At 47.1% G+C, this 27105-nt stretch overlaps 5 protein-coding genes across 5 annotated transcripts; 2 read left to right on the forward strand and 3 right to left on the reverse strand.

Annotated features, from left to right (window-relative positions):
* Positions 1 to 93: 93 nt before the first annotated feature.
* On the forward strand, positions 94 to 3457 carry SERLADRAFT_445019 (putative heatshock protein; the record flags this gene model as incomplete). Its single annotated transcript, XM_007314278.1, has 7 exons — positions 94 to 159; positions 265 to 342; positions 394 to 738; positions 799 to 1482; positions 1823 to 2475; positions 2535 to 2838; positions 2895 to 3457. 7 exons carry the CDS (start codon positions 94 to 96, stop codon positions 2997 to 2999), a joined length of 2235 nt encoding a protein of 744 aa, XP_007314340.1.
* Positions 3458 to 3485: 28 nt separating this feature from the next.
* On the reverse strand, positions 3486 to 5403 carry SERLADRAFT_412785 (uncharacterized protein; the record flags this gene model as incomplete). The annotated part of the gene is made up of 5 exons (XM_007313372.1): positions 3486 to 4333; positions 4394 to 4652; positions 4706 to 4812; positions 4866 to 5080; positions 5150 to 5403. The coding sequence occupies 5 exons, from the start codon at positions 5401 to 5403 to the stop codon at positions 3486 to 3488; spliced, it is 1683 nt and encodes a 560-aa protein (XP_007313434.1).
* Positions 5404 to 6520: 1117 nt separating this feature from the next.
* On the reverse strand, positions 6521 to 18613 carry nps6 (putative nonribosomal peptide synthetase/polyketide synthase hybrid; the record flags this gene model as incomplete). Its single annotated transcript, XM_007313373.1, has 22 exons — positions 6521 to 6767; positions 6831 to 7650; positions 7706 to 8953; positions 9004 to 9107; positions 9156 to 10904; positions 10960 to 11228; positions 11288 to 11718; positions 11772 to 12792; positions 12847 to 13042; positions 13103 to 13830; positions 13883 to 13989; positions 14040 to 15200; positions 15252 to 16220; positions 16276 to 16976; positions 17034 to 17205; positions 17263 to 17568; positions 17625 to 17736; positions 17791 to 17871; positions 17929 to 18130; positions 18190 to 18341; positions 18405 to 18459; positions 18515 to 18613. The coding sequence occupies 22 exons, from the start codon at positions 18611 to 18613 to the stop codon at positions 6666 to 6668; spliced, it is 10785 nt and encodes a 3594-aa protein (XP_007313435.1).
* A 2200-nt stretch (positions 18614 to 20813) lies between these two features.
* On the reverse strand, positions 20814 to 23053 carry SERLADRAFT_359352 (uncharacterized protein; the record flags this gene model as incomplete). The annotated part of the gene is made up of 14 exons (XM_007313374.1): positions 20814 to 20872; positions 20931 to 21002; positions 21062 to 21339; positions 21395 to 21456; positions 21517 to 21794; positions 21852 to 21897; positions 21962 to 22174; positions 22230 to 22261; positions 22314 to 22470; positions 22496 to 22585; positions 22639 to 22662; positions 22718 to 22801; positions 22858 to 22947; positions 23010 to 23053. The coding sequence occupies 13 exons, from the start codon at positions 23015 to 23017 to the stop codon at positions 20958 to 20960; spliced, it is 1407 nt and encodes a 468-aa protein (XP_007313436.1).
* Positions 23054 to 24088: 1035 nt separating this feature from the next.
* SERLADRAFT_456628 (uncharacterized protein) lies at positions 24089 to 26575 on the forward strand (the record flags this gene model as incomplete). The annotated part of the gene is made up of 12 exons (XM_007313375.1): positions 24089 to 24143; positions 24210 to 24520; positions 24582 to 24662; positions 24719 to 24938; positions 24993 to 25002; positions 25069 to 25085; positions 25144 to 25360; positions 25421 to 25631; positions 25691 to 25878; positions 25933 to 25993; positions 26048 to 26161; positions 26223 to 26575. The coding sequence occupies 11 exons, from the start codon at positions 24243 to 24245 to the stop codon at positions 26272 to 26274; spliced, it is 1449 nt and encodes a 482-aa protein (XP_007313437.1).
* Between the last annotated feature and the right edge of the window lie 530 nt (positions 26576 to 27105).

The following is a 27105-nucleotide window of genomic DNA, read 5'->3' on the forward strand; positions in this document are numbered from 1 at the left end:
GCGAATAAGCGACGGGCACCCGGAGCGCTTAAATTAGACGCCTCCCGGATCTCCGGTGTAGCCGGAGCGAGATTCCGTTCAAATTCAGATTCCATGGCATCGTCTTTCACCAGCAATTTGTTAGTAACTCGAAGACCTTACCTTGCAACAGCGAACAAGGTAAAAGATCTAGCTGCTCTTTCATATCACACAAACGCCCATAAAATGTCGCATTCTCCACCTATACAACGTCTGTCTACTGCTAGCTCCAACAGCAACTTGAAGCGGGAGGAAAATCTCATCAATGCATACGAGGCTGAGGAGGAACGCATTATCAATGTTCTATCGCGCAAGCTGGAGCAGGTACGTACATGTTTCAGAGCTTGGCTAACCACGAGGCTCACCCTTTGACAGTTACGAGAGGAGAAGATTGACCTCGAAAATGCTCTTGAAGCTGAATCTGAGTCTCACGTAAACAGGCTGAGCAGAGAGCTTTCTGCCCTCCGACTAGCACAACAGCAACAACTCTCGGGGACGAATGGCTCGATATCTGCTTCACCGGAAATGAGAGTAGGTCTCCAAACCTTTATGTCTGCCAGCATCCCTACCAGTATGCCGAGCGCAGAGGTAATGTTAGAAGCCATGCGGCGGGAGAACGAACACCTACGCAATAGACTTGTTGACACTGAGAGGGATTATATTCGGATATCGCGGTTAAATGAAATATATCGTGAAGAACTCATTGAGCATCGCAGACGTGTGAGTGGCGTTTCGTTGTGTGTCATCGCCTTGTTCGGGTGTTGACTGTGATCTTCACAGCTTGGGCTGCCTGTAGATAATTTAATAGGGTTGTCTTCGGTGGATCCCTATTCACAGCCAACACACCGAAGATCAGTATCTAACATGTCCTCTCCAAGCACCTCTGTCATTCAATCGCATACTTCACGAGCGGCTCGCCCTGTCCCTGGTGGCGTCCCTATTCCCCGTCCGCCGTCGCAGCTACATCGACCTATTCACAACGCATCTGAAACTAACACCCCACTCTCCCATTCACCATCCTCATCAGAATCCCCGTTTCCATTTTCACCTTTAATGTCCACAAACCCTGCCAGTTTCGTCAGCAACAGTACTCAGCTCACTAGTCCGCCATCGTCAGCTTCGTTTTCCAATCCTCCTGCGCCATATCCTCCTCCCTCTCATACACTGACCTACCCAGTGGTACCTCCACCATCTCTGTCTTCATCATTCGGTTCTCCCACAGTATCGCTCTTGCCCCGCAGAGACCATTCATTATCTCCTGTAGATCCGGCCAGCCGGCGAAATTCTAATGCAAGAGGTAATTTTGAACGCCGAAGGCCTGAAAATGGTTCATATGCCAGTCGTAGCCAAAGCAGGAGAGGGAGCGTTGAACGAGGTGCGAGAGTAGCAGAGACTGGCACGCTTGTACCTCGCAGTCGGGCGAGCAGCCAGAGTTCACCACTCGCGTCTACCGCCGAGGCCCCTGTACCACTGGAGGGGTTAGTCAAGGGAGGTCAAAAGCTATGAAACTCAGACTCAGTTATCCGTGTTATCTTCTCTTCTCTCTTGCACATTGTACTAGTCATCCCATATTTCTTGCGTATGGACATCGAGGCTGTGTAACATACTGGATTTTTTTTTTTTTTTTTTTTTTGATTTCGCAGCCACCCGCCCATATAAGTCGAACAATGCTATTTCCCGAATAGGAAAGCCCGCCCAGGTCCCCGCCGTGCACCTCGTGGTCGTGAGACAGTTCGGATCCGGACAATGCAGCACGAGTCAGAGTTCACCCGAGCGTCGCTGTTTGGCGCCCGCCATATAAAAGCTTGCGCATGGCCTTCAACATCGCCGCCTTTCTTTTGTAACCATGTCATATCAATTTCCATACAATGTTGGGGGATATTCCTCAACGCCCACTACTCCACGTACAACATACCCATGGGAAGATCAGTGTCAGCAGCCTGAACAGCATCAAAATCAGCAACAGCAACAACAGCAAGATGTGTATAGTGCCAGTCCACCAGCAATCATTCAATTGCAAGAACAAGTACCAATAGTCCCTAGTCAGAATCCTGTTGGTCGTGAGGGTGAATCGCTGCGAATGCAGCATTCCGCATCAGCAATGATGTCGGCACATGGAAGGCCAGAAGGCCCTAGCGGGGACATGAGGCCTCTTATCCATGTTGACACGACGCGCTCTGTTCATGCGAGTTCCAGTCCACCTTCTGCAGGAGGGATGTCCGGACCTGGGCCTATAAGGGCAAGGGTATCGCCCACTCATACAGATGTGCGGCTGGTATCACATCCCTATATGCGCCCTCAAAGCGCAGGTGGGTCAGGAGGAGCGAATGTGAGACATCGCAGAGAGCATGAACATAATGTGAGGTTTACTGGTCAACCATCAACCCACGCGATGCCCGCTCCAGCCACGACCTCAGGACGAACAGCAAGCCGCGCGTCAGCTACAGGCTCTGCGAGGTGAGTAGACTTACGTTCTCACGAGCACGCAAAGCGTGTGGTTATGATCCACCTCGCAGCTCCTCGCTTATTAGCCCCTCATACCATCAAATACCACTCCCCGACAATCGCCCAAGTCGATTCATCATTCGGACAGATGTCCACTACAACTCGGAAACTAACACGTTGACGGCCATGCTGGAGTTGCCGGGTTTGAAGAAGACCGACCTGAGCATCGTTCTGTCTAGGTGTCCCTACAATCGCGTGAAACAAGTCGTTGTCTCGGGAAGATCAAGACCAGTCCTCCCCGATAATGGCTATGCTGTAAAAGAACGAAAGTTTGGCGACTTTACGCGAACATTGGTTGTGCCTTCGGAGACGAAGGTGAGTGGCGCCATCTTATGCCCGAGCTCAAGCAGATATGCTGAAAATTCCAACAGAAGGAGGACTTATCCGCTGAGATGCAGGATGGCATACTCACTATCAAAATTTCTTGCGGACCGACCGCAGAGTCAGAAGGATCCCAAGAGATCGCGATCCAATGAGTGACTTCAACTTCGTCCATGAATCTTCAAAACATCAAAATAATCTCGACACTTTCCAGATCTCCGGCAAGAGAACAATGATGCATGCTGAACTTACTCTCACTCACTGTTTTTGGTGCTTTCAGTAAATCCAAAATGTCTATAAACCAGCTCTATCACCCCGTCTATCACCTGTCTTGGCTTTTCTTATACCCTTCCTCTTGCGACTCCTCAAAGACATGTTGTCATACATCCAATTCACCAGTCAATCCTGGCCCACGGGTTTCTCTCCTCTTAGTAGTATTTCCGTACTTTTACAATATAAATATATATATACCAACAAAAGACATACAATTACATTATACAATCGCTCTTCTCTCTCCTGTAGCATATAGTTACCTTTATTTATTACCTAGCTAGTCTTCATCCACACCGCTTTGTAAACCCGAGCTTGATCCCAAACAAAAACGGTTTACTATGAGTCGCGTGTGATTCTGAGTCTGATGATTATGATTGAACCAGCAACGGATTGCGATGAGCTTCACGATTCTTCTTCTGGTCCTTGTTAAGCTTCTTCGACCATGTCCACCCAACGTAGATCGGAAAAGAGCCTTCGGGATAATATCCACTCGAGACCTCTGTTCCGCCCTTTCGCTCGCACATCCGGGGCTGCGCAAGAGGAGCCATGGAGTCTCGTTGTACTGTGGACTCCGCAAGCAAGCCATTGATAGCGGATTCATCTACGAACACAGGCGTTCGAGCATCTTCTGATAGATAGTGAACAGGCGTGATGTCGGAAAGATAAGGAGAAGGCTGGGAGACAACTGATATATCGACATCAAAACGATCATGTCGACTGAGGAATGGTTTTCCATCCATAACATAACCCTTCGACCGAGGAACCCAGTCGTCCTCATCGGGATCAATTTCTTCTAAAACTTCCTCACGCAGATTGAGAACCAGTAAGAGCTGGCTTTTCAGCCTTTGATAATAAGTCGCGAAGTCGGGAATTGCCTGATCGTCCACATGAAGTGGCAAAGAAATAGGCTCTGAAGATGTGGAGATGACAACGGAGTTTGCGATCTCATCCTCGGATGGAGTTGGGAATTTGACCTTTGACCTTTGAGAGAGGATGTGGTCCGTGTTCCACGCACCGAACAAGTCCCGGTCGAATTCAGCACGTAAATGATAGCGTAAATTTACGCCAGATTCATTCCCTGCCTTGCCGTACATTTCGAAAAGTTCAGATTCGAGGGTTTGGACACGCAGATCTTGTATGTCGATGAAAAGCTCGACTTCGGCTCTGTTTGCAAGACCGGTGCGATGAACCACAATGTTGACGTCTTGATCAAAGCCTGAGGTTTGGAATGAATGTACGTTAATAGGTTTGAGATATAGTGGAATATATTATTTACCTTGTACAAAGGTTCTCTTGGGAGGAAGGGTGACTTCTACGGTGAAGTTGCTCCGCATTGGGTCATTGCCATTTTGATCGCCGTAAAGGGGCGATTTGGATTTCTTAGCCGTCGTGTTTACTACCTCTGAAGCACCATCGACGCTGGGATACGCCGGTATGAATGAGGTGAAACCAGCCTGGATCTCTTGTACCGTTCCGTTACCAAAGTGAACCTCCGTGAAATATTCATATATGGATTGAACATCGACGACATCATTCTGAAATTAGTACGTTAGTGGTGGTCATTTTAAGAAGTGAATATATCACAAACCCCATCCCCGCCCACACTAAAGCTGTTTATATAGTCTAAACCAGGCGGATAGTTCGTGTTGGGGATAAGAAGACCAAATTCTTGTATGAGTTCAGAAATCTGTCCTGCTACAAGAAGGGTATCAGATACGAGATCATCAGATACCGTTCATTATACGCACCATCGCTGTACTGGGGTTGTTTCAGGACGTGTTTGACCTCGAAGGCAATCCTCTCTTCTTCATAAATTGTCCACACTGTGTCGTTAAGAAGGCGATCCTCCCAAATTTCTAGTTCAGTGTCATTGACAACTCCAATATCTGGACACAAAACACCACGAAGGGGCCCACTAAAAGGGCATTCCGACACCGGTCTAGGACGCTGCATTCCAGGTTGTCTACAAATCACAGATCAACAAAAGTCAGACATACAAATGCAGCGAGTAAGTAAATATGTTGAGACTTACAAAACCCTGAGAAACGCCCGCTCTTTAAAACGCAGTCCAAGTACGAGTTTCTCGACATCCGGGCAAAGCCCGTCAAGCCTCACCTTCACATCTCCTTGCAGCACATGTCCGGGAGTTAGATCTGGAGCTCTCACCCAAGGTCGAGCACGACAGTCTGCCACCTCTGGGGTGGAAGAATCGATAAGTTGGCTACTAGTCTTGGCAGTCCCAGCTGCCAGAAAAAAGAACAAAGGTAGGAGATTTAGCTTGTGCATGCTACTAGATGGTGTTCAGAGATGAGGTGCTCCGGTGCTCTTTTATAAACAACTGGCTTGTATCGGGATCAGGGATCAGCTGCGGTGTGCAGTACAACCACATGACACAGATGTTTGAGAAGTGCCTGTCAGTACGTACAGTAGATGTAATTGATGGATGACGACTGAGCTTCTTACGGTGAGGTCGTTGGCAACTTAAACTTCAAGTTGGCCATTCCAAGGAAGCATAACGAATCGGTGATAAAGCTGTATTTAGATTGTCCGCCAATTGGCTGCCAGGCGCGGCGACCTGAATACAAAAATTGGGTGTTACATTGATTCAACAAGCATCTCTCGGCTTCTTGATAAATTGAGCGTCAAACAAAGCGGTTTTGATCCTACTCACCGCCTCTGCTTGTATTTGAAGCCTTAGTAAGCTACACAATCTATTGTTTGGAAACCTTCGACAGATCCCTGAGGCTAGCAAACAGTTATAGCATGGTTTGGTACTATCTTGCTGTCGGTGTCCTGTGTGAAGTTTTGATCTACATAATAGACTGTACGTGTACTCCGAGGCCGCGGTACTGAGCAGATAGTGAGTATGCAGGCGCAATACATTGTTTACGTTAAGTCTGACTAACTTGGATAGGCTTTGGTGTCCCCACATGTAAACAAAGGCGGTGAGTGGAGCAAACTCAAACCAGGATGATGAAACTAGCTGTCAGTGTCAAAATCAATAAGTCACAGCCACTGCTAATAGCCTCCTATAAGTAGACCATATTGACAGGAATAGAGTTATTCCTGACCTTGTAACGCCAGCAACGTGTGGGTGGCGACAGGCAACCAAAGGATGAAGCACGATGAAACTGCAATTTACTAGGCATTACTGACATGCTATCTGTGATTAAGATCTGGTTCGAGCTGCCGCTGATTGCAAAACAATAGGCTGTCGGAGAGATAGCTGGGATTCAACAAGGCTTGTGAAATGTCCTGGTAATACATCCTGCAGTCTTTACTGCAACAAAATCCCTTGGCTCTTGTCCTGTGTATGCACGTTGAAGAAGCAGTGACCAGCCTCTCAAATCAAATTTCCACCACAGTATTGGGTAAGAAAAAGAATATATTGATGCAATTAAATGTTTACAGTGGATATACGACTACACATTACAATTATGAACCTATCGATATAAAATGCCAGGAAAATTGAAATGGATCTAGAAAGAACATCATAGGATTAGGTGAAAAGCATTCAAACACGCTGTCCATTGACACTCACCATTGTTTTACACGGTGCGTAGCTTAGGAGCCATGCTATTAGCAACGCCGTTGACACGGGACTTAGCCATGACTTTCTTTGGCTTTGCAGGTGGCGGAGGGATATTGGTCTATAAGGTTGATGTGTGAGATTAGAAAGAGGGATATTAAGTAGAAAATGAAAGGCAACTGACTGTGTAAGGAGCAAGCACTTCTTTCACCACTTCGGCAAGAACTTTCACATGTGCGGGCGTGAACATCGTATCGTGACGACCAGCCGCTACCTTCATATCCAAGTTTTTGATGCGGTAGTCCCAGCCATTGTGGTCATCAGCACCAGTATCAAAGTCGCTCGCATGTCCACTTCGGTACCATGAACGGTCTTTGGGCACCACGAGCGTCGTGGCTCCATCGTAATGCTCTGGCTCAAAATCAAACATCGAGTCCAAGTTCTTGCGAATCTCGGTTCTCAGCTTGGTCTTCCATCTCTCACCGATCTCGGGGAAGTTCTCGGAGATGCGGTCGATGGCGCGTTGTGTCCAGTCAGTTGACTTCAAGCTCTGACGCTCTATTGCAGGGATAAAGATCGGGTCGAACATGATCAAATGAGCAACTTCATCGCCGGCCCTCCTTAGCTTCGTTGCCATGCACAGTGCAACAGCCCCTCCATAAGAATACCCGCAAATCACGTACGGTCCCTGGGGTTGAACACTCTTCACAAGTGTGAGATAATGGTCGGCCATGGATTCAACAGTTCCAAAACCAGTGGCAGAACCAAAGTGACGGTCACCGATGGCGTACATTTCGTTTGGCATGAACGCGCCAAGACGCATGAACGGTGTAGCCATTCCGGTGATATCATGTACAATGAAGAGACGTGGATGTACCCCTTTCTTTTTGATGGGTAAGAATTCAATCAAGAAATCGCTGTCAGTGTCTTCCGCTTCCATAATCGCACGACTGTCTTGGCCCATTGCATCAACTACGAGGTTACCCAGCTCGCGGATGGTTGGTCTAATTCCATTCAATCAATATACAGTTCTATTGTCGAGAAATCTGGTTGACACACCTTAGATAAACATTGTTCAAGCCTATATGAACGTTAAATGTCTTAGATATAATACCAGCTGCTTGCACAGCCATCAGAGAATTTAAACCAGTCGCAAAGAGATCATGAGTTACGCCGAAGCTACTGGAATCCACTTTGAAAAGCCTGGAGAAGATAGACATGAGCTCTACCTCAACTTCTGATTGCGGTAAGCCCATCTCCTTTGAGAGAACTGTGGAGAACAATTTCAGATCCATTTGTTTGAGAGCATTTCGATCTGTCTTGCCACTGCGAGAGGTAGGAAGTTGAGGGAGGGCGGCAATGAGAGAGGGATACATGAAACGAGGAAGACGCTCTGAAACGAAGATTCTCAGCCCTTCTTTTTCTTCCTCTAGTTGCTCGTGAGCTTGCTGCTTGAATTCGACAAATGCAACTATAGCAGGAGTGTCCTGAACAGTGCGGATAACGACAGCGCCCCTGTGCACACCAGGATACTTGGCAATAACGTCTTCGATTTCTCCGAGCTCGATACGTTGTCCTCTCAGCTTGATCTGACGATCTTCCCGACCACAGTATTCAATGTTTCCATCGGAGCGATAAAGGGCAATATCCCCAGTCTTGTACAATCTGTCTCCCGAGACGAAGGGGCTCTCAATGAATGCTTTGGCTGTAAGTTCTGGTTGATTCAGATATCCTCGAGCCAACTGAACGCCGCCGATATAGAGCTCGCCTTCTACACCGATGGGGGTAGGTCGTAGTTGTTTATCGAGTATGTAGATGCGGTTGTTGGGTAGGGGCCGCCCGATGACGCCAGTGAGGGAGGAAGAGGTCACATGGCAAGAGATACAATCGACAGAAGCCTCTGTTGGACCATACATGTTCTTCAAGGTGACTCGACTCGACCAATCCTCAATCAACTTTTTCCCCAATGCCTCTCCTGCAACTACGATAGTTTCCAAAGTCGGGTAGTCCTCAACCGGAACGACGGCCAGAATGCTTGGTGTAACATGAAGGACGTTGATACGCAAAGATTTGATGGCTTTGGGAATATCACCAAGAACGAATTCCTTGCGGCCGGTAACCAGTGTAGCACCACGCGCAAGAGTACCAAAGACATCGACAACGAAAGGATCGAAAGTATAAGCAAGTGATGACATCACGCGAACATCCTGCCGGAATCCGTAGGCACTTGAGTGTTGTACCAAGTTCGAAATTGAACGATGCTCGATCATCACGCCTTTTGGTTTTCCCGTACTGCCGCTCGTGAACCTAAGCAGATATGTTAGTTAGACAAAATAGTAAGAGTTGGTGCAACGAACATGATGTACGCGAGACTTGATGGAGTCAAACCATCAACAGTAAGATTTCCTCCATCGAAGCGACTCAAACGCTTTTCATAGCTCGGATCATTGATGTAAGCAATCTAAGCCTAGATTAACGACTATATGGATTACATAGCGACTTTACTTACCAGGACTTTAGATGATAGACCCTTCTCGAACACACGTGAATGATTTGATGTAGTCAATAGAACTTTCGCCTTGCATTCTTCGATCATAAGTTCCTTGCGTAACGTGGGGTCGTCAGGGTCCAAAGGAACAAATGTACCACCAACTTTGAGCACGGCCAAAATTGCTAGAATTTGGTGGACGCCACGGTCAAAGCATAGCGCAATGACATCTCCATGACCGACACCTTGCTGAATAAGTGACCTCGCAATGCGATTAGCTTTCGTGTTTAACTCAGCATAAGTCAACGATTCGCCTTCGAACTCTATCGCAGGGGAGCGTGGTGTGGTTTCGGCCTGCTCCTCTACGAGTTTGTGGACAGTGGTCTCCCGCACGGAAACTTCGCTAGTAGATGCAAGCTCTTTCACGAGCCTTTCATGCTCACGATCACTAACTGCAGAGATATCCCCGACTTTGACGTGGGCGTCACGACCTAAAGTTTCGATGAGAGTGATATAAGCATTCAGGAATTGACGGGCTGCAGCCTCGGAATATAAGCGGTTGTCAAAGCGAAGGACCACATGACCAGTCTTGGGATGTACAGTGAGGAGCAACTCGTACTGTTCTTCGCCATTAGGGAGAGGCAGGATAGTCTTTGGCTTCAAATGATTTGACTCGAGCTGAGATATTGTTTCCATATTCATGCCACCTGGCGCAAAGAGGTGCTTGAAATAACCGCGTCCGTGGGAGGAGGCTTTGCCTTGAGCAACAATATCTTCATACGTTACTTCGTCGTTCGCTAGACATGCTATCAACGAGTCCTTGAATTTGGCCAAATATTCGAAGAAGCTCTCTTCCTCGTTGACGACAGTTTTGATGGGCAACATATTAGCGAAGAAGCCAATCACACTAGATAAAAGGGCGATATTGCGTTGGGTGACAGCAGTACCAACCACGAAAGAAGATTGAGAAGAGTATTTGTGGAGAAGTATGTTGTATGCTGCGAAGAAACCAGCAAAGGGCGTTGCACTTGCTGCGTTGACAACCATGTGATATTGTTTAAGGGCTCCAGTGCCAACCTTAGCTTCAATTTGAGTTATAGGCGCTAGTTCCCTGTCTGAGGGCGTAGCGAGTGTGAGATGAAGAGGTTGTATGTCTTGTAGATTATTAGCCCAGAACTGCAGCTGCTCATCTCGCAACTCGGCACGACGCTCGGACGTTTTGCCAAGCCAATCACTGAAATCGGAGTAGTGGAGACTGACGTCTGGGAGACTACCTGGGCCATTTAAGTACAGACCGAATAACTCGTAGAAGAACACGCCAAGTGAGGCTTCATCAATGATGATATGGTGAATGACAATATTGAATGCCCAGTCACCTCCACCGAGGTCAAACATGGTGGCAGTCAAGAGAGGCAACCGATCGAGTTTGAAGTTAGGCTCGTGGTTCATAGCTAAGCTCATTTCGTAAGCCTTAGCAGCGGCATCGGATTCGGAGGAGAGATCAACAAGCGACGCCTGGAATTCAACAGATGGGTAAATGGTCTGCTCTAGCTTTCCGAGTGCTTCATTCCAAGTGAATGCAGTTCGCAGAGCACCGTGGCGTTGTACGACTTCCTGGAAGGCATCTGTCATTCGATCGACGTCGATGGACGTTTCAGAATGTATAGTGACAAAATAGCCTTCATGCGTGTCCCATTGCGTTGCACCGTAGCGTGACATGTTTGAGTCAATCTTGCTCGCTGCTCGCTTCCGAGCGTTATCGTATTCACGCTAGAAAATGGAAATAAGTCATACAATTGTGATTCACATAAAAACATGAACCCACCTGAGCAAGCCAAATCCTGTATTGATGAGGGGACGCATCGGTGGTATATGGTTCGTCATAGGCAAGGCGGTCGTTTAGGATAGGAACCAGGGGCTCGCCATATTTGGCAGAGCCGTCGTCTTGAGCGTGTCCAGAATCATCTCCACTACTCTGCGATCCCCGTTTGGCAACCATCGTGTTTAGTCCACTAATCGTCATGGAACCGAGCAACTCAATCTGGCTGACTTGGATGCTGAAGCGGGCTTTGAGCTGGTTGCTGTAACGAGTAGCTAGTAATCGGACAAGGAAGATTAGTGAGAGTATAAGTTAAGAGTACGGTTACACCTACCTCCTAGTGAGTCCAATCCAAAGCTAGTGATCAGCGCATTGTCGGTAATCTGTTCTGCATCCATGCTCAAGAGAGTAGCCAGCAACGTAGCAGGCGTCTCTGCTACATTTCCATCTTTGCCTCCTCCAGCATTGGAGACAAGGTACCTGGTTGGTAACAGGTGCCTGTAGAGTAAGGGCTCACAAGCAGAGAACGTATCAGGAACATCACCGATGGCCAACATTGGAACGTAGTGTGTAATGCGTCGAATCAAAGAATCGCCAATGAAGTTGCACACTTGAGCAGTGGTCATACCAGTCTTCGATAATGCAGCTGTGTTTGCACGGCCCTTGGTAGCAAGAACAAGACGCTTAAAGATACCAGAGTCTGTGATAGGAGGGAACGACATGGAGATGGTATTAGGGATCAGGTCAGCAATACGGTCAAGGTAACTAAAAGTCTCGTGATTAGCGAAGCATACGAAGAGATGGCTGAATAGACTCACAGTTGGGATGCACAGTATGCAGCCTGTCCTGCGTTGCCAAAGACAGATCCAATCGTAGAGAAAAGGAGCAGGAAATCCAAAGAGGCTGGATTTACGCAACTCAAAAGAGTGGTAAGCACGTCCACCTTGGACTGATAGACATCGTCGAAAGATTGTTGTGTCAAATTAGTAAATTTGGCATCACGGAGAACGACTGTCATCAAGAAAATGCCGCCAATGGTTCCAGCTTTCTCCGCAGCCTCGATTACAGCAGCTGTATGTTGTTTGTTGATAGCATCGGATGCAATAACTTCGATTTGGATGCCCAACTGACGGAGGTAATGGATGTATAAGTTGTCTACTTTTGTGAGACCTTTAGGTCCACGACGACTGGTGAGAAAGATACGACGTGCTCCATGAAGCACCATCCATTCCGTGAGGCGCACACCAAGTTCACTGGAGCCACCAATAAGGATATAGCTCTTGCGTGGGTCAAACAGCTGACCAGTAGGGTCAATGCGTACTGGTTCAGTCTGCCCGGGAATGAGGACCAAGGAATCAAAGTTTGTTCCCTTTTCCACATCGCGCGCATTTGCCATGGAAATGGTTCGTGAACGTAATTTGAAGGCACGAGAAGTATGTGCGACGAGGATAGCAGAGACCATAGGAACAAGGTCACGTGGAGAAGCCTCTGCAAGTTTGCGCAAGTCAAGGATGTGAGTAGACCGCGCCCCGGATGGTGGCATCACTGCATCTTGACTACTACGTTGGACATGTACATAGCAGCCGAAAACGGATAAGGCGTCGACTCCTATTCCAAAGACTGGACTGCCTTGGGAATTGAAGGCTACATCGAACGCCGCGATGCCGTTTTTGCGTAACCACGCAGGAGCAGCAACCGAAAAGTCGTCGATAATGATGATAGAATCTTCCGGTATACCGAGTCCTGAAGAGAGATAGCTTGCCTCTGTCGCAGAAGAAACAGTACACAGTAACTTTCCGCCAAAGCGCTGACAGAGTTGCACGGCACTGTAACCAACGCCTAGAATGTGACAATTAATGCGCAAAAGAGATGGCTGCTACAGTCGCAACTTACTGCTAATGGCGTCATGAATGAGGACATTGCAAGACGGAGATATCCTGGCAAATTGAAAGAGACCTGCCCACGCCGCTAGGAACGCGGAAGGCAGCGCGGCTGCCTCTTCCGCGGTGACACCAACTGGAAGCTGAACAACCGCGTCCTCATCCGCAATCATGATATTAACAGGTGTATGACGAGATACTCCAACAACCTAGAATAGATAATGCCTCATATAAGTGAGGTGGAATCATGACGCGACTTGATAGTTTACCTTGGTGCTAGCGCTGAAGGCCGTCACGGACGAGCCTACAGTCTTTATAGAGCCAACGAATGTAATAGACGATTCCTCGGTTGATATGTTTTCCATTCCTAGAGCATCAATTTGGACCTCTACTTGTCTATCTCCAAGACTGGGAGGAAAGTGTGCCGCAACCGTCGTGACGGTACCTGAGTGAGTGGATAATCCGAGTGCAGGGATAATTGCATCCTTGACCGCCATAGAACCATTGACAAGCCTACGAACGAACACTTCACCATTGCGAGATATTTTCATATGCTGTTCCAACAAAAGCGAGTTGCGACGCAAGTCATGAATGACTTTCTCCCGTGCTCCTGTCGCTAACGAGTGGTCCTCAAATAGTACTGAACGAACGACAAATTCCGGAGATTCGGCTATTAAACAAGAAGCGATGCCCAATGCACCAATGCCAGCAGGATCGTCGGCCCCAGTAATCCAAAGTTCGGAGTCAGCTCCGACATTCTTAGCGATTTCTACAAGCTCTCCCTCTTGGCCGTGTATGAATGGGTGGACGATGACGCTCTTAAAAGGACTGGTAGGAATTGATATAGTAGATTGAGAAACGCGAACTACAAGGAGGGCACGGCCATCAGTTAATTGAGACACCTGGATGTCAACGCCAGAAACTGCGCGAAGCTGCTCAGTCAATGCAATGAGCGTCATTCGCTGATAGTCCGTGTCTTTCAAAACAGCCTTCGAATCTATAACCCATCCATCAGAAGGACTTTTCTAACATGCCATTAACATACTCACCAGAAACTGATAGGAGGATGATTCCAGAAGGTACCAAGAAGTTTGTCAAACGAGCAATATCAACAGGAACTGCCGAAAGGTCTACGGATCGCAGGACGAGATCAAAGCTACGTGCCGCTCAGCGATAAATGTGATATGATTTGAAGTTTACGCTTACCTGGCAAAGGAAGTAGTAGCCACATCATCCTTGAGAATCCATGAGTCGACTATCAGGGATCGTGTATGTGAGTAGCTCATTTCAGATGTCTTTGCGTCGGCTTCCTCAGAAGAACCAGCACCACAGAAATACTCGACGAGAACATGGTTTATATCCAAGAGTGAAGACAATGAAACATCCAGACTTTTTGCAATGGCAGACGTGGAGTCCAAGTCTAACACCCGTACCACTTTGCGACCTGCGGTAGCAGCGTTCTTGACAATGGTATCGAACGTGGAAGGCAGTGAACCACCAGAAGGAACAGAAAGCGATGTCGAAGGGAATGCCTTTGATTGCCAGATAGTGGTCAAACGCTCATCGACACTGTTATCAGTAATGGCGATAGGCTCAGCATCTGGCGCACGGGCAATCTCGAAGCCCTCGATCGTGAATAAAACGCGACCTTCAGAATTGCAGATAATATAGTCGGATTTGAAGGGTCCAGCAGGCGCCCAAGTACGTCCTGTAAAGTAAGTCCATATACCCTTCTTGATCTCCGAGTCCAGATCAGGTGCATCGTAGCTATCCCATCGACGCAGAGCATCAATCTTAACAGGCAAGAAAACACCATTAAAGTCGAAGAGCTTGGTTTCCATGTTAATAAACATAGCCAGACCACATTGAGTGATACTGTCGAGAATACCAGGGTGGATGACATATCCTTTACCAAAGACATCTGGTGTCCCTTCTGGTACTTCGAGTCGCGTTAGATAGGCTTTGCCACCCCAACTGCTCTCGTCTGCGATTTCATGCACAACTTTGAGATAGTTTTTGAAGTGATCTTGGTATCGGTACGCAGAAGGTATAGCATCATAAAATTCGTCTCCAGTAACCGATCCTTGAGAACGAGCGAGCTTGGATTGAACATCGAACATGCGAGGGACATTCCCATCAAAAGCAGGATTAACACGAGAGAAAGAACCGCTGGCATAGACGGAATCCAAGACGATATCACCATTGACGAAGTCGTTGTTAGTCGAAGCGCGGAATTGCCACTTATCGCCATCAATGACACAACCAGCATGAGCAGGAAGATTATCGTGGCCATTCAGAACGAGAGGTTTGTGGATGGCGATATTGGATGCAACCATGGCACCATTCTCAAGAATGCTCTCAACGTATCTATAAATTTGATCAGTACATAAATGATAGCGAACTAGATATATGACATACCCAGACGCGGGAAAAAGGACTGCATCGAAGACGACGTGGCCTGTCAGATCAGGGTGACTGTCAACATTGAGGCGGAAATGAGCAGAAGCGACAGGTCGTGGTTTCTCTCGGAGACGCCTGGATTGGTCGGACGCAGACTCCGCCCAACAATGAGATTTGTTGTAAGGGTACTCTGGCAAAACCGCCTTGACAAAGTCAGTCTGACCATCAGAGGATGCATACAGTCTATCGAAGTCGACTCTCTTAAATCCAGAGACGAGCATATTTCCGATGCCCTCGAGGAATTGATAGTGTTCGCCAGTGTTCTGTGCAGGAACTTTAGGGTTAGGACGGCGAATCAAGGTGATAGGTTCACCCCCGCACTGCTCAATATAAGCCTTCAGTACTGGATGAGGGGCAATTTCAAGGAACAATAGCCCCTCTGAGCTTTCATCGTTGATGAGCTTGTTGATGGCAGTACCGAACAAAACGGGGCGACGAATGTTATCCCAGCAATAATCGATGTCGAGGTCGCGATCCAACCACTTTCCATCAGCTGTGGACATAACCCGAGCGACAGGCTTCTTTGTACCTTTCCCAAGAGGCTCCTGCATAAGTGACTTGAATAGCTCTTCCTGGGGCTCCATGAGAGGAGTATGGAATGCACATCCAACACGTAGTTTAGCTGCGAAAACCTTGGCCTCTGGATCGTTCGCGAGCTCGACCATGGCATCGATGAGCTCATGAGTACCTGCAACAGTGACGGCCTGAGGAGAGTTGATCCCGGCGATCCATAAACCACTGGCTGCATTTGCCTTGGCAAGGACCTTTCGCATCATATTCTTTGCTTTCTGCACGCCTACGCCAAGGGCAACCATGGCCCCGTTACCTTCTGCCTTTGTCATAGCAGCTGAACGAGCAACTGCGATACCCACTGCCATCTCGCGATCATAATGACCAGATGCGTAACCCATGGCAATTTCACCAATGCTATCGCAGAACGCATTAGTGAGCATAGATTTGTTTTAGCAGAAAATCACATTACCTGTGGCCCACGACGAACTCGTATTGAATTCCCAGGCTCCTAATCAAGTCGACGAGAGCAATTTGTATGAAGACGAGAGACAGGACGACTTCTCGCACGGGCCACACGCCATTAGCAGCAAGTTTGGTTTCCACACCAGGAATGAAGAGGCCAGTACGCTCTAGCATCGATTCCTGCTTGTATTTGTGCACAAGGATACTATCGTTTAGCTGAATGGCTTCCAAGAATGCCGGGTAACTCTCAGCTAGTTGACGACCCATGAATATGTGCTGAGGACCTTGTCCAGAGAAAACTAGACAAAGTTTTGGACTGGAGTTGCTATTGGTAAGCACAGGCTTGGAGAACTTGGTGTTGTCAGTGAGCGTCGGTGCAACAGCAAAAGAACGTGCAGGGTAAGCTCGGGTTTGACGAGCGAGGGAGCGGGTGAGGGAACGAAGGGTCTTGTCATCAGTAACATTGCCAAAAGAGCTGATGAGAGTGTCTTTCCAACGAGCGAGAGCTGGTTCGGTCAGCGAACCGATTGAGAATAGGTGGAGAGACTTCTCGCTAGAAGTAGAGGATGTTACAGTTTTAGAGACGTCATTTGCAGTCTCGAAAGTCTCCATAACAATGTGGGCATTCGATCCCCCAACTCCATATGATGAAATGGAAGTGACCCATTTTCCATCTTTGGCGGCCAATTCCGGCGTAATACTCTCAAGCTACATGGACATCATGATCAAACTCACATATGATTATATAGAACGTTGAAAATTTACCTCAGTCTGTACTTTCATCTTCAAAGTATTAAAATCGATCTTGGGATTAGCTTTGGTGAAACGGATGTTGGGTATGATCTCCTTGTGGTGCAACATCAAGGAGACCTTCACTAGACTAGCGAGGAAACTGCATCCTTCTGCGTGACCAATGTTACTTTTGACACTCCCGACCCTGCAAGAGCACGATATAGACGAGATCAAGATGAAGAAAACAACAGCGTTGACATACCTCAAAATTCTATCATCTGCACGGCCTTTGGAAAACACTTTCCCAGCAGCATTGGTTTCGATTGGATCACCTACCTTTGTTCCAGTTGCGTGCAACTCGACATAAAATGCCTCAGCGGGGTCTCGCTGTGCTGTCTTGTACGCCTCCTTGATCGTCTCTGCTTGCATCGCACCCTCTGGCATCGTCAAACTCTTGCCCTTTCCATTAGCATTGATAGCACTCCCAGTAAGGACTGAGTAAACTGAATCTCCATCCCGAACGGCAGAGTCAAGTCGCTTAATGAGCACGGCGGCAATGCCCTCCGCTCTGTGAGAAGCCGAAGATGTCAAAAATTACTCGAGATATCACAACAATTGAAATACCTGGCGTAGCCATCTGCAGATGCATCAAAAGATTTAGACGAGCCAGTCGGCGATAAGACTCCTAACTTAGAGAAAGACACAGTGTGCTCCGGGTTAATGATTGTGTTGGCGCCTAAATATAGCTTCAGAACTTGAAATGTCGTGTGACATTCATTTGAATACGTACCAACCACCAGAGCTTGATCACACTCGCCAAGTTTTATGGAACACAGAGCAAGATGCATTGCGGTAGCAGAAGCCGAACAAGCTGCAAATCGATGTCAATAAGGTGACGATGCGTATATGCCAAATCAAAAATACACACCAGTGTCAACGGTCAAGGAAGGACCACGCAAATCGAATGTGAAAGAGATGCGATTTGCTCTAATGGATACACAACGCCCAACGCCGTTGTAATTGTTAATTTCATAACGATCATCGTCGAGCTCATCTGTAGTAGTTAAGAGATTTCCAAAAAAAACACCTGTCTTCGAACCCCGATAATCGATACCAGAATCTTTTAAAGCCTAGAAGGTCATGCGTTGATTATCCAGCACTGTCATCAACATAGGAATACAATACGAACAGCATGAGCAGCTTCTAGAGTAAGACGGATGGCGGGATCGAAATGAGCAGCCTCCTTGGCAGAAATACCAAATTCGAGGTGATCAAATTGGTCAATACCAGAAATGAAACCAGCTTTTGTAGCATGGTATTTTCCAGGTTCGTCTTTGCCGCCTGCATTTACAGAAGAGAGTGTTAAAAACGAGCATATAGGCATCATGGGAGAGAACCACTAACCGAACCACTCTGAATGAATCCAGCGATCTGACGGAGGTTCCACCATTCCATCACCCTAGAACAGATGTGACCAAATGAGATGAAGCTATTCTCGGCGAAATAAAACCCACTTTGTTCTTCAAGAACTCATAGAAAAGTTCCTTGTTGTCAGACCCTCCAGGGAACTTGCAGCCAATGCCGACGACGGCAACTGGCACTTCGGCAGACATTGTTGAGCGCCTGGTCAAGTGCTTTAATATACAGAGCGTTGAAAGCCAATGGTTAGTCTTTAGGGATGGGAAATGCGCAACAAGCTGTTATAGTCAGAATTCCAGAGATTATGAGAAGTCAGCCAGTGATGATTTGAGGAAAACAATGAGCTGTATAATGGTGACGTGGTAAGGTGCAAATGGGAAGACGAGTACCAAGGGAAATATACGAGAGGTCAAGTCTGAAGAAGTGCAAAGCACGATAAGAAAACTATTAAGTAGCAAGTACCAAGCATGACAACAGATATACAGTCAGGGACCAGGGGATCTCGCCATCAGGTCACGGTTAGACCTCTGGAACGGTTACTGAATTTTCCATTCATAGAAAGCTGGACATGTGTCCCTGTAAAGCCGATGCTGTGCTGTTCTATGAATTGACAGGAACAATTACAAGGATTTTTCCATGAACGAGCAAGCCTAGAACGTTCAGACTGCCAAGCTGTAGGCTGTTGCCGTAAAACTGCAAGAAACCGCAAGAGAAAATAGTGATAGACGAACTTGTCATTCAGTTTGTAGGCCTCTACGCGATATGTTTTCGGCGTTCCTGTTCGACATTCCACGTCACAATGGACCAAACGTTCAAAAGTTTGGAGGCTTCACTCAGAGCACGGCGCGGAACAGAGCTCCGGTAAATAGACTGTGGGAATTACCCACCATTTCGGCGCCTTCCTTTTTTTGGTAAAAGTTTGATAACTGGCGCTGCACTGCAACAAAAGTGAAAGACATCCTGTTCGGTCGTCACTCTTCCCTATCACTGGACTTCCTCAGCTACAGTACATCTACCAACACAAATAGCTTCCCTACCAATATCGTCCAGTGCTGTCCATAAACTTACTTACATTCGCCTCCAGTACAACGCTCATGAAAGCTCACAGTATGATAAGTATGAGAAGAATGATGAACCGTTTCAAGCTATGATCATCGGCTACGGAGACATGGTTTCGCCTGTAGATCCCCGAAAAACGAGGTGGTCTCTTTGATCATTTGATGGACCGCCTTTTCAGAGCAAGACAGGTACAGGGATAATGCCTTCAGGTACCGTGCCCAGACTGCCCAGTACGTCAAATAAAACGACACCGTTTGATCGCTCAGCCATTTCCTGTGCCTCAATACGGAGAGAGATCTGCATATGTGCCGTGCCTTTCAGAGCTCAGGCCGATCATAAGCTATGTGTGCACTGTGCATTCCCCCATTATCATGCGGGGCAGTACCCCTGAATCCAACCACTTTGCTTGTAAGAAGTTAAGCTTGTCTCTTGCGGCCACTGGTAATATCTTGACATCCAGACATTACTCAAGGCAAGTGACGTGCACCTCGTGCTTAGGTTAAGCAACTGTTGAAGAGCACTCTGTATGTTTCAGTGTTGCCATCACCGTGTCACAAGCCTGTGCTTGACCGTGAATTATGATCCGTGATTCGGAGTGATTGCGGCGAACGTTCGACGTTCACCTTTCTACTGGGCTGCCTGCACATCGAGTAAGTGGCGCACCGCAGATAAAATTTCACTTTTATCCAGCTGACCAATATGCTGCTGGTAGATGTTGATCCGCCGACAACTTCAAGAACTTTTCACGGGGTACGTAGCAAGTCAGCCCAAACGCAAAGCAAATCGGGTTCAACACACGTATCAGAAACTTGTGAACCGGTGTAGGTGTACAGCGTTTCTCACTTTGATAGGCTTAACGATGATCGACATCCACGGTCTGACATCCCCAAATGATCGGTGCTTTCGAGAACTAAGTTTAGATGAGACTCGCCGGACCTCAATCTCACATTCGTACTCTCGACGGCGCTCATTTCTATCTCGCGTATAGGCTCGGCTGAGAGATTGAACTGAAGGTCTTTCTCGTGCGTACAGTCTTTGCTAAGCTTCACAAGTCGAGTATTGGAAGCATACTGATGACCCCTGGTACGCCTCCCTCAAGTTCGCGTATCAGATTCACATGCCAACGCACTAACACTTGTGTGAGCAGCGCAGAATCTAAACCTTGACAGTTCTGCTATCTCGAAAATCACATCGTTGATGGATTTTCGAAGTTTGTGTTTTGGTAAGTACCATGCTTCTGATAATCTACAAACATATTAGGTACCATCACGACAAACGTCATGACATAGTGCCTGTCTGCAAGCAGATGACAGTGTTCAAGGTTCAAGGTTCAACATACATACCTTTTTAACGTTTAGCGTTTGAATTCAGGATTCTAAGTCTCAGGCGCACTCGCAAGTTGTATTACTACGACTACAGTTCCCTTTCATTCATTATTTACTATCATTCCAGGGGTCCAAACATTGAAGGGCTTGTCGTTCACATAATTGCACAGTTTTGGTAGCAAACAATCAAAGTAGCAGAGTGAGTAGAGACCACTGTTACCACCTGCCATCTATCCACCTAATCTCCATATATCTCAGCACCGCGTATACAACTATGGTGAGTACAAAACTCGTGTAAAGCCCTATATCGCCCGTGCCAGCCCTTGCGATGGGGCCTTCATACCATGCTTGCTTCATGCACGGTATAACGATGCCGATTCCACATAGAAATGAGACGACCGCGGCGATGCCCGTGGGTAGACGTGAGGGAATGTCCCATTCAGACACGTTGTATGTGGAGAAAGAGCTACGACGGAATATGACATGCTCAGTGCAGACGATAGCAAAATATATGATCGTCCAATAGCCGATGATGCCTGAGTACATGTGATCATGAAAAAGACTGGTAAGCACGAGAAGAGGAGTACCCACTGATGACATCAACAAAAGTTGTGTAAAATTTGTTTGCGCCAACAATTGCAACGGGTATTAGACTAGAGCGTGGTAGTTGAGAAAATGGCCCATGATACGACGATAAGAATAGAGCTGCTCACATTGCTTCTGAAATGAAGACATACACCCATTGAGGCAGGCGAGCAAACAAGGGAGAGACTGTCATGAAACTTGTCGCAAAAGTATACATCGTGATGGCGCAAGCAGTCGAGCTGAACAACGAGACGACGACGGTCATGAACGCCCCGAACCCGCCAGCTGGAGACAAGGTAGCGTATATAAGGCCTCCGACGTTATTTCCATTTCCAAATGCCTCTTGCCAGGCTGGCACGAATGCTGCTCCTGCGGCAAAAGCAGCCCCAATGATGTGACCAGTCAGCTAAAATGTAATATAATGTAGTCAACCGACTGCCATTCACATAATATGAAATCTTACACTAGGGACTAGGAATCCGAGGTAGGAGTACATGAACAACCTGAACCTGGCAGTAGAATACGATAAGTGAGACTGATATGAGGGGAGGAAGAGCAGATGGGATAACCTACGCAGAAGCATCTGGGCTGTGGAAAACACCATAGTCGGCCGTCATCGTGCACCAACTTAAGATGCTAGATGCTATGGTTGATGCGAAGGAAATCACAGTCGCAGGGCTTGGTCGAGGTGCTTGATAAGATTGCACTTGGATTAGTGTCTTGCCGTTTAACCCTAACATCAAAATGAACGCGATTACGCTTGGGATCCATGCAATGCTTTCGAATCTGAGGGATAGATTAACAATAGTGTCAGTTAAAGTTTATATGAGATGTCACTAACAGATGTAGAACTCGATATCCAAAAAAGACAACCTACAATGTGACATTCAATTCGACAACTTTCTTGGTAAGGGATTGTACGCACCGCGAGTGAAATGATGCTAATAATCACAATGCCGAGTGTATCATCCAGGCGAGACGACACACTGGCCAACGTCTGGCCGCCAATTATACAGTTTAGGATTAAAAACCCGATCATTGAGAATACGTTCAGCACGCTTGGCAAGATTGCACCATAGTAACTGTTCATGATATCAGTTATGCAACTCGCATATATGTGATTTTATTAGTACGTGCCCCCAGGAGAAACGCGAAAGCACCATAGATCGCGTCCCTAGCTTCGGACCGAAGACTGCCCTGATCAAAGCTCGTTAAACATGCTATGTATGTTGGAGAAACTGTTGGCATACATATATGCTGGAACAATGCAACAACTGGTAAGAAAGACCATTTAAGTGTGGGCGCAATGATGTGGGCTTTGGGGCTCACATGCAGTCGACAACGATAAGGATTATGACGGAATCTACCAGTCCAAGGGAGAAAAAAGCGGGCCCTGACGAGCCTGTGCTGAATCTGTACATTCATCGTTACGAACTGCGATACAGACTTCTCCAAATTAAAGTACGCACGCCAATATATTCATATTCGCGGAGAACCATACGAAAAACATCTGATACCATCTTCTATCAGTTCGTTCCTCCAGTGGAACTGGTGCGATTCTGACATAACATCAAGGATCATAATTCGCCCGAAAGTTTTTTTATATTAGCATTGCACTCACCCTTGCATTTCGACACCCCAGGTGGCTAGTTTGAGTATTACTAGCTGGAAAAAGCCACTAGGTTTTTGCGCTGGTACCTCCAAAAATTCCTTGCTAGCGTTCATCTCAACATCATCAGTCACTGAAGGTTCACGACCTTTCAAATCACCCTCCCGGTCTCTCTCATCGTGATTTGATCGGCCATCGTTAGGTGGGCGTTGTGCTGCCTCAAAGCCAGCGACCGAATCCATATCGTCTACGTCGTGGAGCTCGTTATAATATTGCAAGGATAAGGTCGTATAAGATCAAAGTTCACGGAGCAAGGCCGCTGATAAGGGCAAACAAAACTCCAAAGATAGCCCTCCGTCAGAGTTTTTATACCAGAACCGTTTCCTTGGAACAGGTCCAGGTCACTGAGGAAGAGGAAACTGCAAAGCTCGTTTAACACACTATGGAGCGCTACAACCCAAAAACTGTCGAAAACTCCGAGTCCAAAAGTGCACATGTTGACATTATTCGGTTACTGTTCCGATGCCGCTGGCCCCATATTCGGTTTGTAACAGGCGAGATCACGACAGCGAAACATTCAGTCCTCCAGCGGAAGCATTTTTGTTTGCCATTTGGTCGGATTGCCGCTTGAGTCGGGATTGCCAGAAAAATGCAGATAGCAATAGGAATATGGATTATAAATTGGCTGTAGCATAACCTTGATAGTAGAGATAGAGAGATAGCGTATCACCAGGAGAACAGCGGTGCTTTTACTACTATTCCAGCGTCTGATAAATGCTTGGTGGGACGAGAACATGATGCGGGGAGCAAAGGACGTCGGCGTGACCCGAGACAATTGAACACCGTGACCAATTTGGACCCTTTATCTTATGTTCCCTGTAATCGCCCCAACAGCACACCATTCTCGCGCTTATCTGGATACCATACTGCATGCATTGTCGAGACATAGTGCATGATACAAATACTAGGGTAACAGTATAATGACTCTCAGATGACTGCAATCATATATCCAGTCGAAGCATTGTGTATCGAAGACACCTCCGGGTCTTTTCTCTTAGGTCGGGTATACATCTCCTACAGAATCTATTAAAGGAACCATGATAGCGTGTGGTGATTCAAGTCACATTACCACCGCCGAGGAATACGGTGGGTATACCGTGTGTTATATCATTCGCCTCGGTATGATAAATAGCTGGGGATCCCTATCCGTAGGTGTTATCATCTCTTTGGCGCCACGTCTTGAGCATGTCCACCACTATCAAGGAAGAGGATATCATCGGCACCGACAGTGATGGTTCTGGTTCTCAAAGAGTAGAGATCTTTGAGCGTCCCACTGGACTGAAAGGTTTCTACTATCATCCAAAGACGCAAGATGTCATGCTTGGATTTGTTTGTTTCTTGTGTCCTGGAATGTTCAATGCCCTCACTGGGTTAGGTGGTGGTGGCCAAATCAACCCCACGGCTTCGGCCAACGCCAACTCTGCCCTTTATTCGACATATGCGTTCTTTGGCTTTTTTGCTGGGTACGCCAACTGTTACAAACTTACTTACTTTACACCGAGCACTCAAGGCCACTTTATAAAGCTCTATCTGCAACAAGGTTGGTATACAACGCACTCTCTTCTTAGGTACTCTTGGCTACGCATTATATGTAGGGTCATATCTGTGAGCACTCCTTGGCTCGCGAAAGCACAGACAGTGATGGAACTTTGATTGGTCAGTGCAGTAAACATTCACCCTGGCGCAGGGAACTTTGTGGTTGCATCGGGTGCGATTTTGGGTGTCACCGCTGCTCTACTGTGGAGTGCTCAGGGTGCAATAATGATGGGCTACCCAACCGAATCACAGAAAGGACAGTTTGTTGGGATCTTCTGGGCTATCTTTAACCTTGGCGCTGTCGTTGGTTCTGCTGTCTCACTTGGCCAAAATTTCAAGTCAACGGTTGGTAAAAAGTACTTGACGCAGACATACTAAATGCTAATGGTGTGCGTGCAGACCAATAGTGGTATGACATAAATCATTTTCCCCACTTATTTCATCTCATGCTGACGTCTTCATGTTGCTTTGCCAGTCGGGAATGGCACATACGTTGGTTTTCATGTGCAAACTTGATTATCCGTCCTAGGCTTACTCTGCCAACTTGTAGATCGGATTTCTTATATTGACTATAATCGGAATGACAGTTCCCTTTTTGATGGTCAATCCAGACAAAATGATCCGCACAGACGGTACCAAGGTCACCACTGTTCGTCATCCCTCCTGGAAAACCGAAATATATGCTCTCTGGCTGGCAATCAAGACCGATCCCTTGATACTCCTTCTATTTCCAATGTTCTTTGCGAGCAACTACTTCTATACATGGCGTGAGTGTTTTAGCTATTGCCAGCGTTATCACACAGCTATTGATTTTAACACTCTTGTAGAGTTCAATGACTACAACTCTGCACTGTTCAATATCCGAACACGGGCGTTAAACAACTTCGTGTACTGGCTATCACAGATCTTTGGATCCATCGCTATTGGTTTACTTTTAGATCAAAAACAGTTCGGCAGGCGTGTTCGCGCTTTCATGGGTTGGACCGTGCTGCTCGTCATGGCTTTTGTCGTCCACATTTGGGCTTACTTCTATCAGAGGTATGCCAGCCCATTCAAAAATCCTTTCTGACGTAGCAAAGTCTCATACCTCTTCCAAGGAACTATACACGCCAATCTATTCCAAACGATGCACAGAAAATGGACTTCAATGCTAGTGCATATCCCGCTCACGTCTGGCTCATGATATTTTACGGGCTATTTGACGCCATGTGGCAAACGACGATAAACTGGCTTATAGGAGCCATGTCTAATGATCCTGCCAAACTTGCCATCTACTCTGGTTTCTGTGAGTTTTTATCATTGCCCCTAGTGATGGCAGTATCTGACCTGACAACGATAGACCACTCTATTCAGTCAGCCGGTGCAGCGGGCGTTTGGCGTGAAGATGGCGTGGCGTTGCCGTATGCTATCTCTCGTACCTGATCTAGCTGGATGTTGACACTTGCATTTCCCAGTTACATGAACATCTTCCTTTCAACGTGGTGCATCGTCGCCGCCGGTCTCATTTTTGCATTCCCCATGATTTACCTCCGAGTCAGGGACCACACGGAGCTGTCAGACGAGGCACTGTAAGCTTGGGAACCACATGGACTATGTCAGCGTTCTGGCTAACATTGTTTTGTCCCCCAGAGCTCAGATAGAGCCGCGAGCCGAGGAGAAAGGAAATGAGATAGGAGCTTAGGGTATATCATTCGAAGTTTCAGGGCTGTTCTATAGACGCCTGGTAGCTCCGCGTCCCACTCTCTTGGATTTGATTTAATCTTTGCTCTTTTTCGCGCGTTCTCAGCGGCAGAACACTATTTGACTCATGGCCGCGCCAATACCATCCCTATCTCTGGCCACGGACCGTATAAAGTGTTTTCTCGTTAGGATATGTAATGATATACCGTATGGCGTCGCCCAACCGAGCACATTCAGTGTCGTACTAGTATTCTATGAGGTGTAAGGAGGCCTCATGTTATCAATTTCACCTTATTTTCTGGCACGAGACCTAGTCTGACCCAGGCAGTACTGCCTTGTGATGACAGCCCTGGGAATCTTTTCAGTGAGCTGCAAGCTAAGAGAAGAGCAGAAGTTGATGGAGTCAGGAGATGCCGTTGCGGAGTGGCTGTGCTAACGCATTGGCCGCCATTGGTGTAGAGAAGGCTAGCTACTTATTTAGTTACTAACTCAGTTAACTCAGTACACGGTATAATCTCAATGAATCTCACTGGCCCTCATGCTCCAGCGCGATGCATCTCCGGAGCACGAACCAGAACCGTGTTCGAGGATGATCGGGTCACGAACCTGATATGGGCCGCAGTTTTCCCCCACAGGAACACAGCTCAAACCATGAATGGTTATCTGCGTTTTGTAGATAAGCCAAAAATGCGGAAGTCTACGCTAAGTTTTGAACGTTAGGTTCAATACTTCAATGATTCGTCAACGCAATAGTTACAGGGGAAAGCTTTGACGACCGCAGATGGGGCCGAGCAGAAACGTGATGCAATATATATCGTACAAAGATGAAAGT

This window comes from Serpula lacrymans, assembly GCF_000218685.1.
Source record: "Serpula lacrymans var. lacrymans S7.9 unplaced genomic scaffold SERLAscaffold_2, whole genome shotgun sequence".
In the NCBI taxonomy this organism is placed as follows: domain Eukaryota; kingdom Fungi; phylum Basidiomycota; class Agaricomycetes; order Boletales; family Serpulaceae; genus Serpula; species Serpula lacrymans.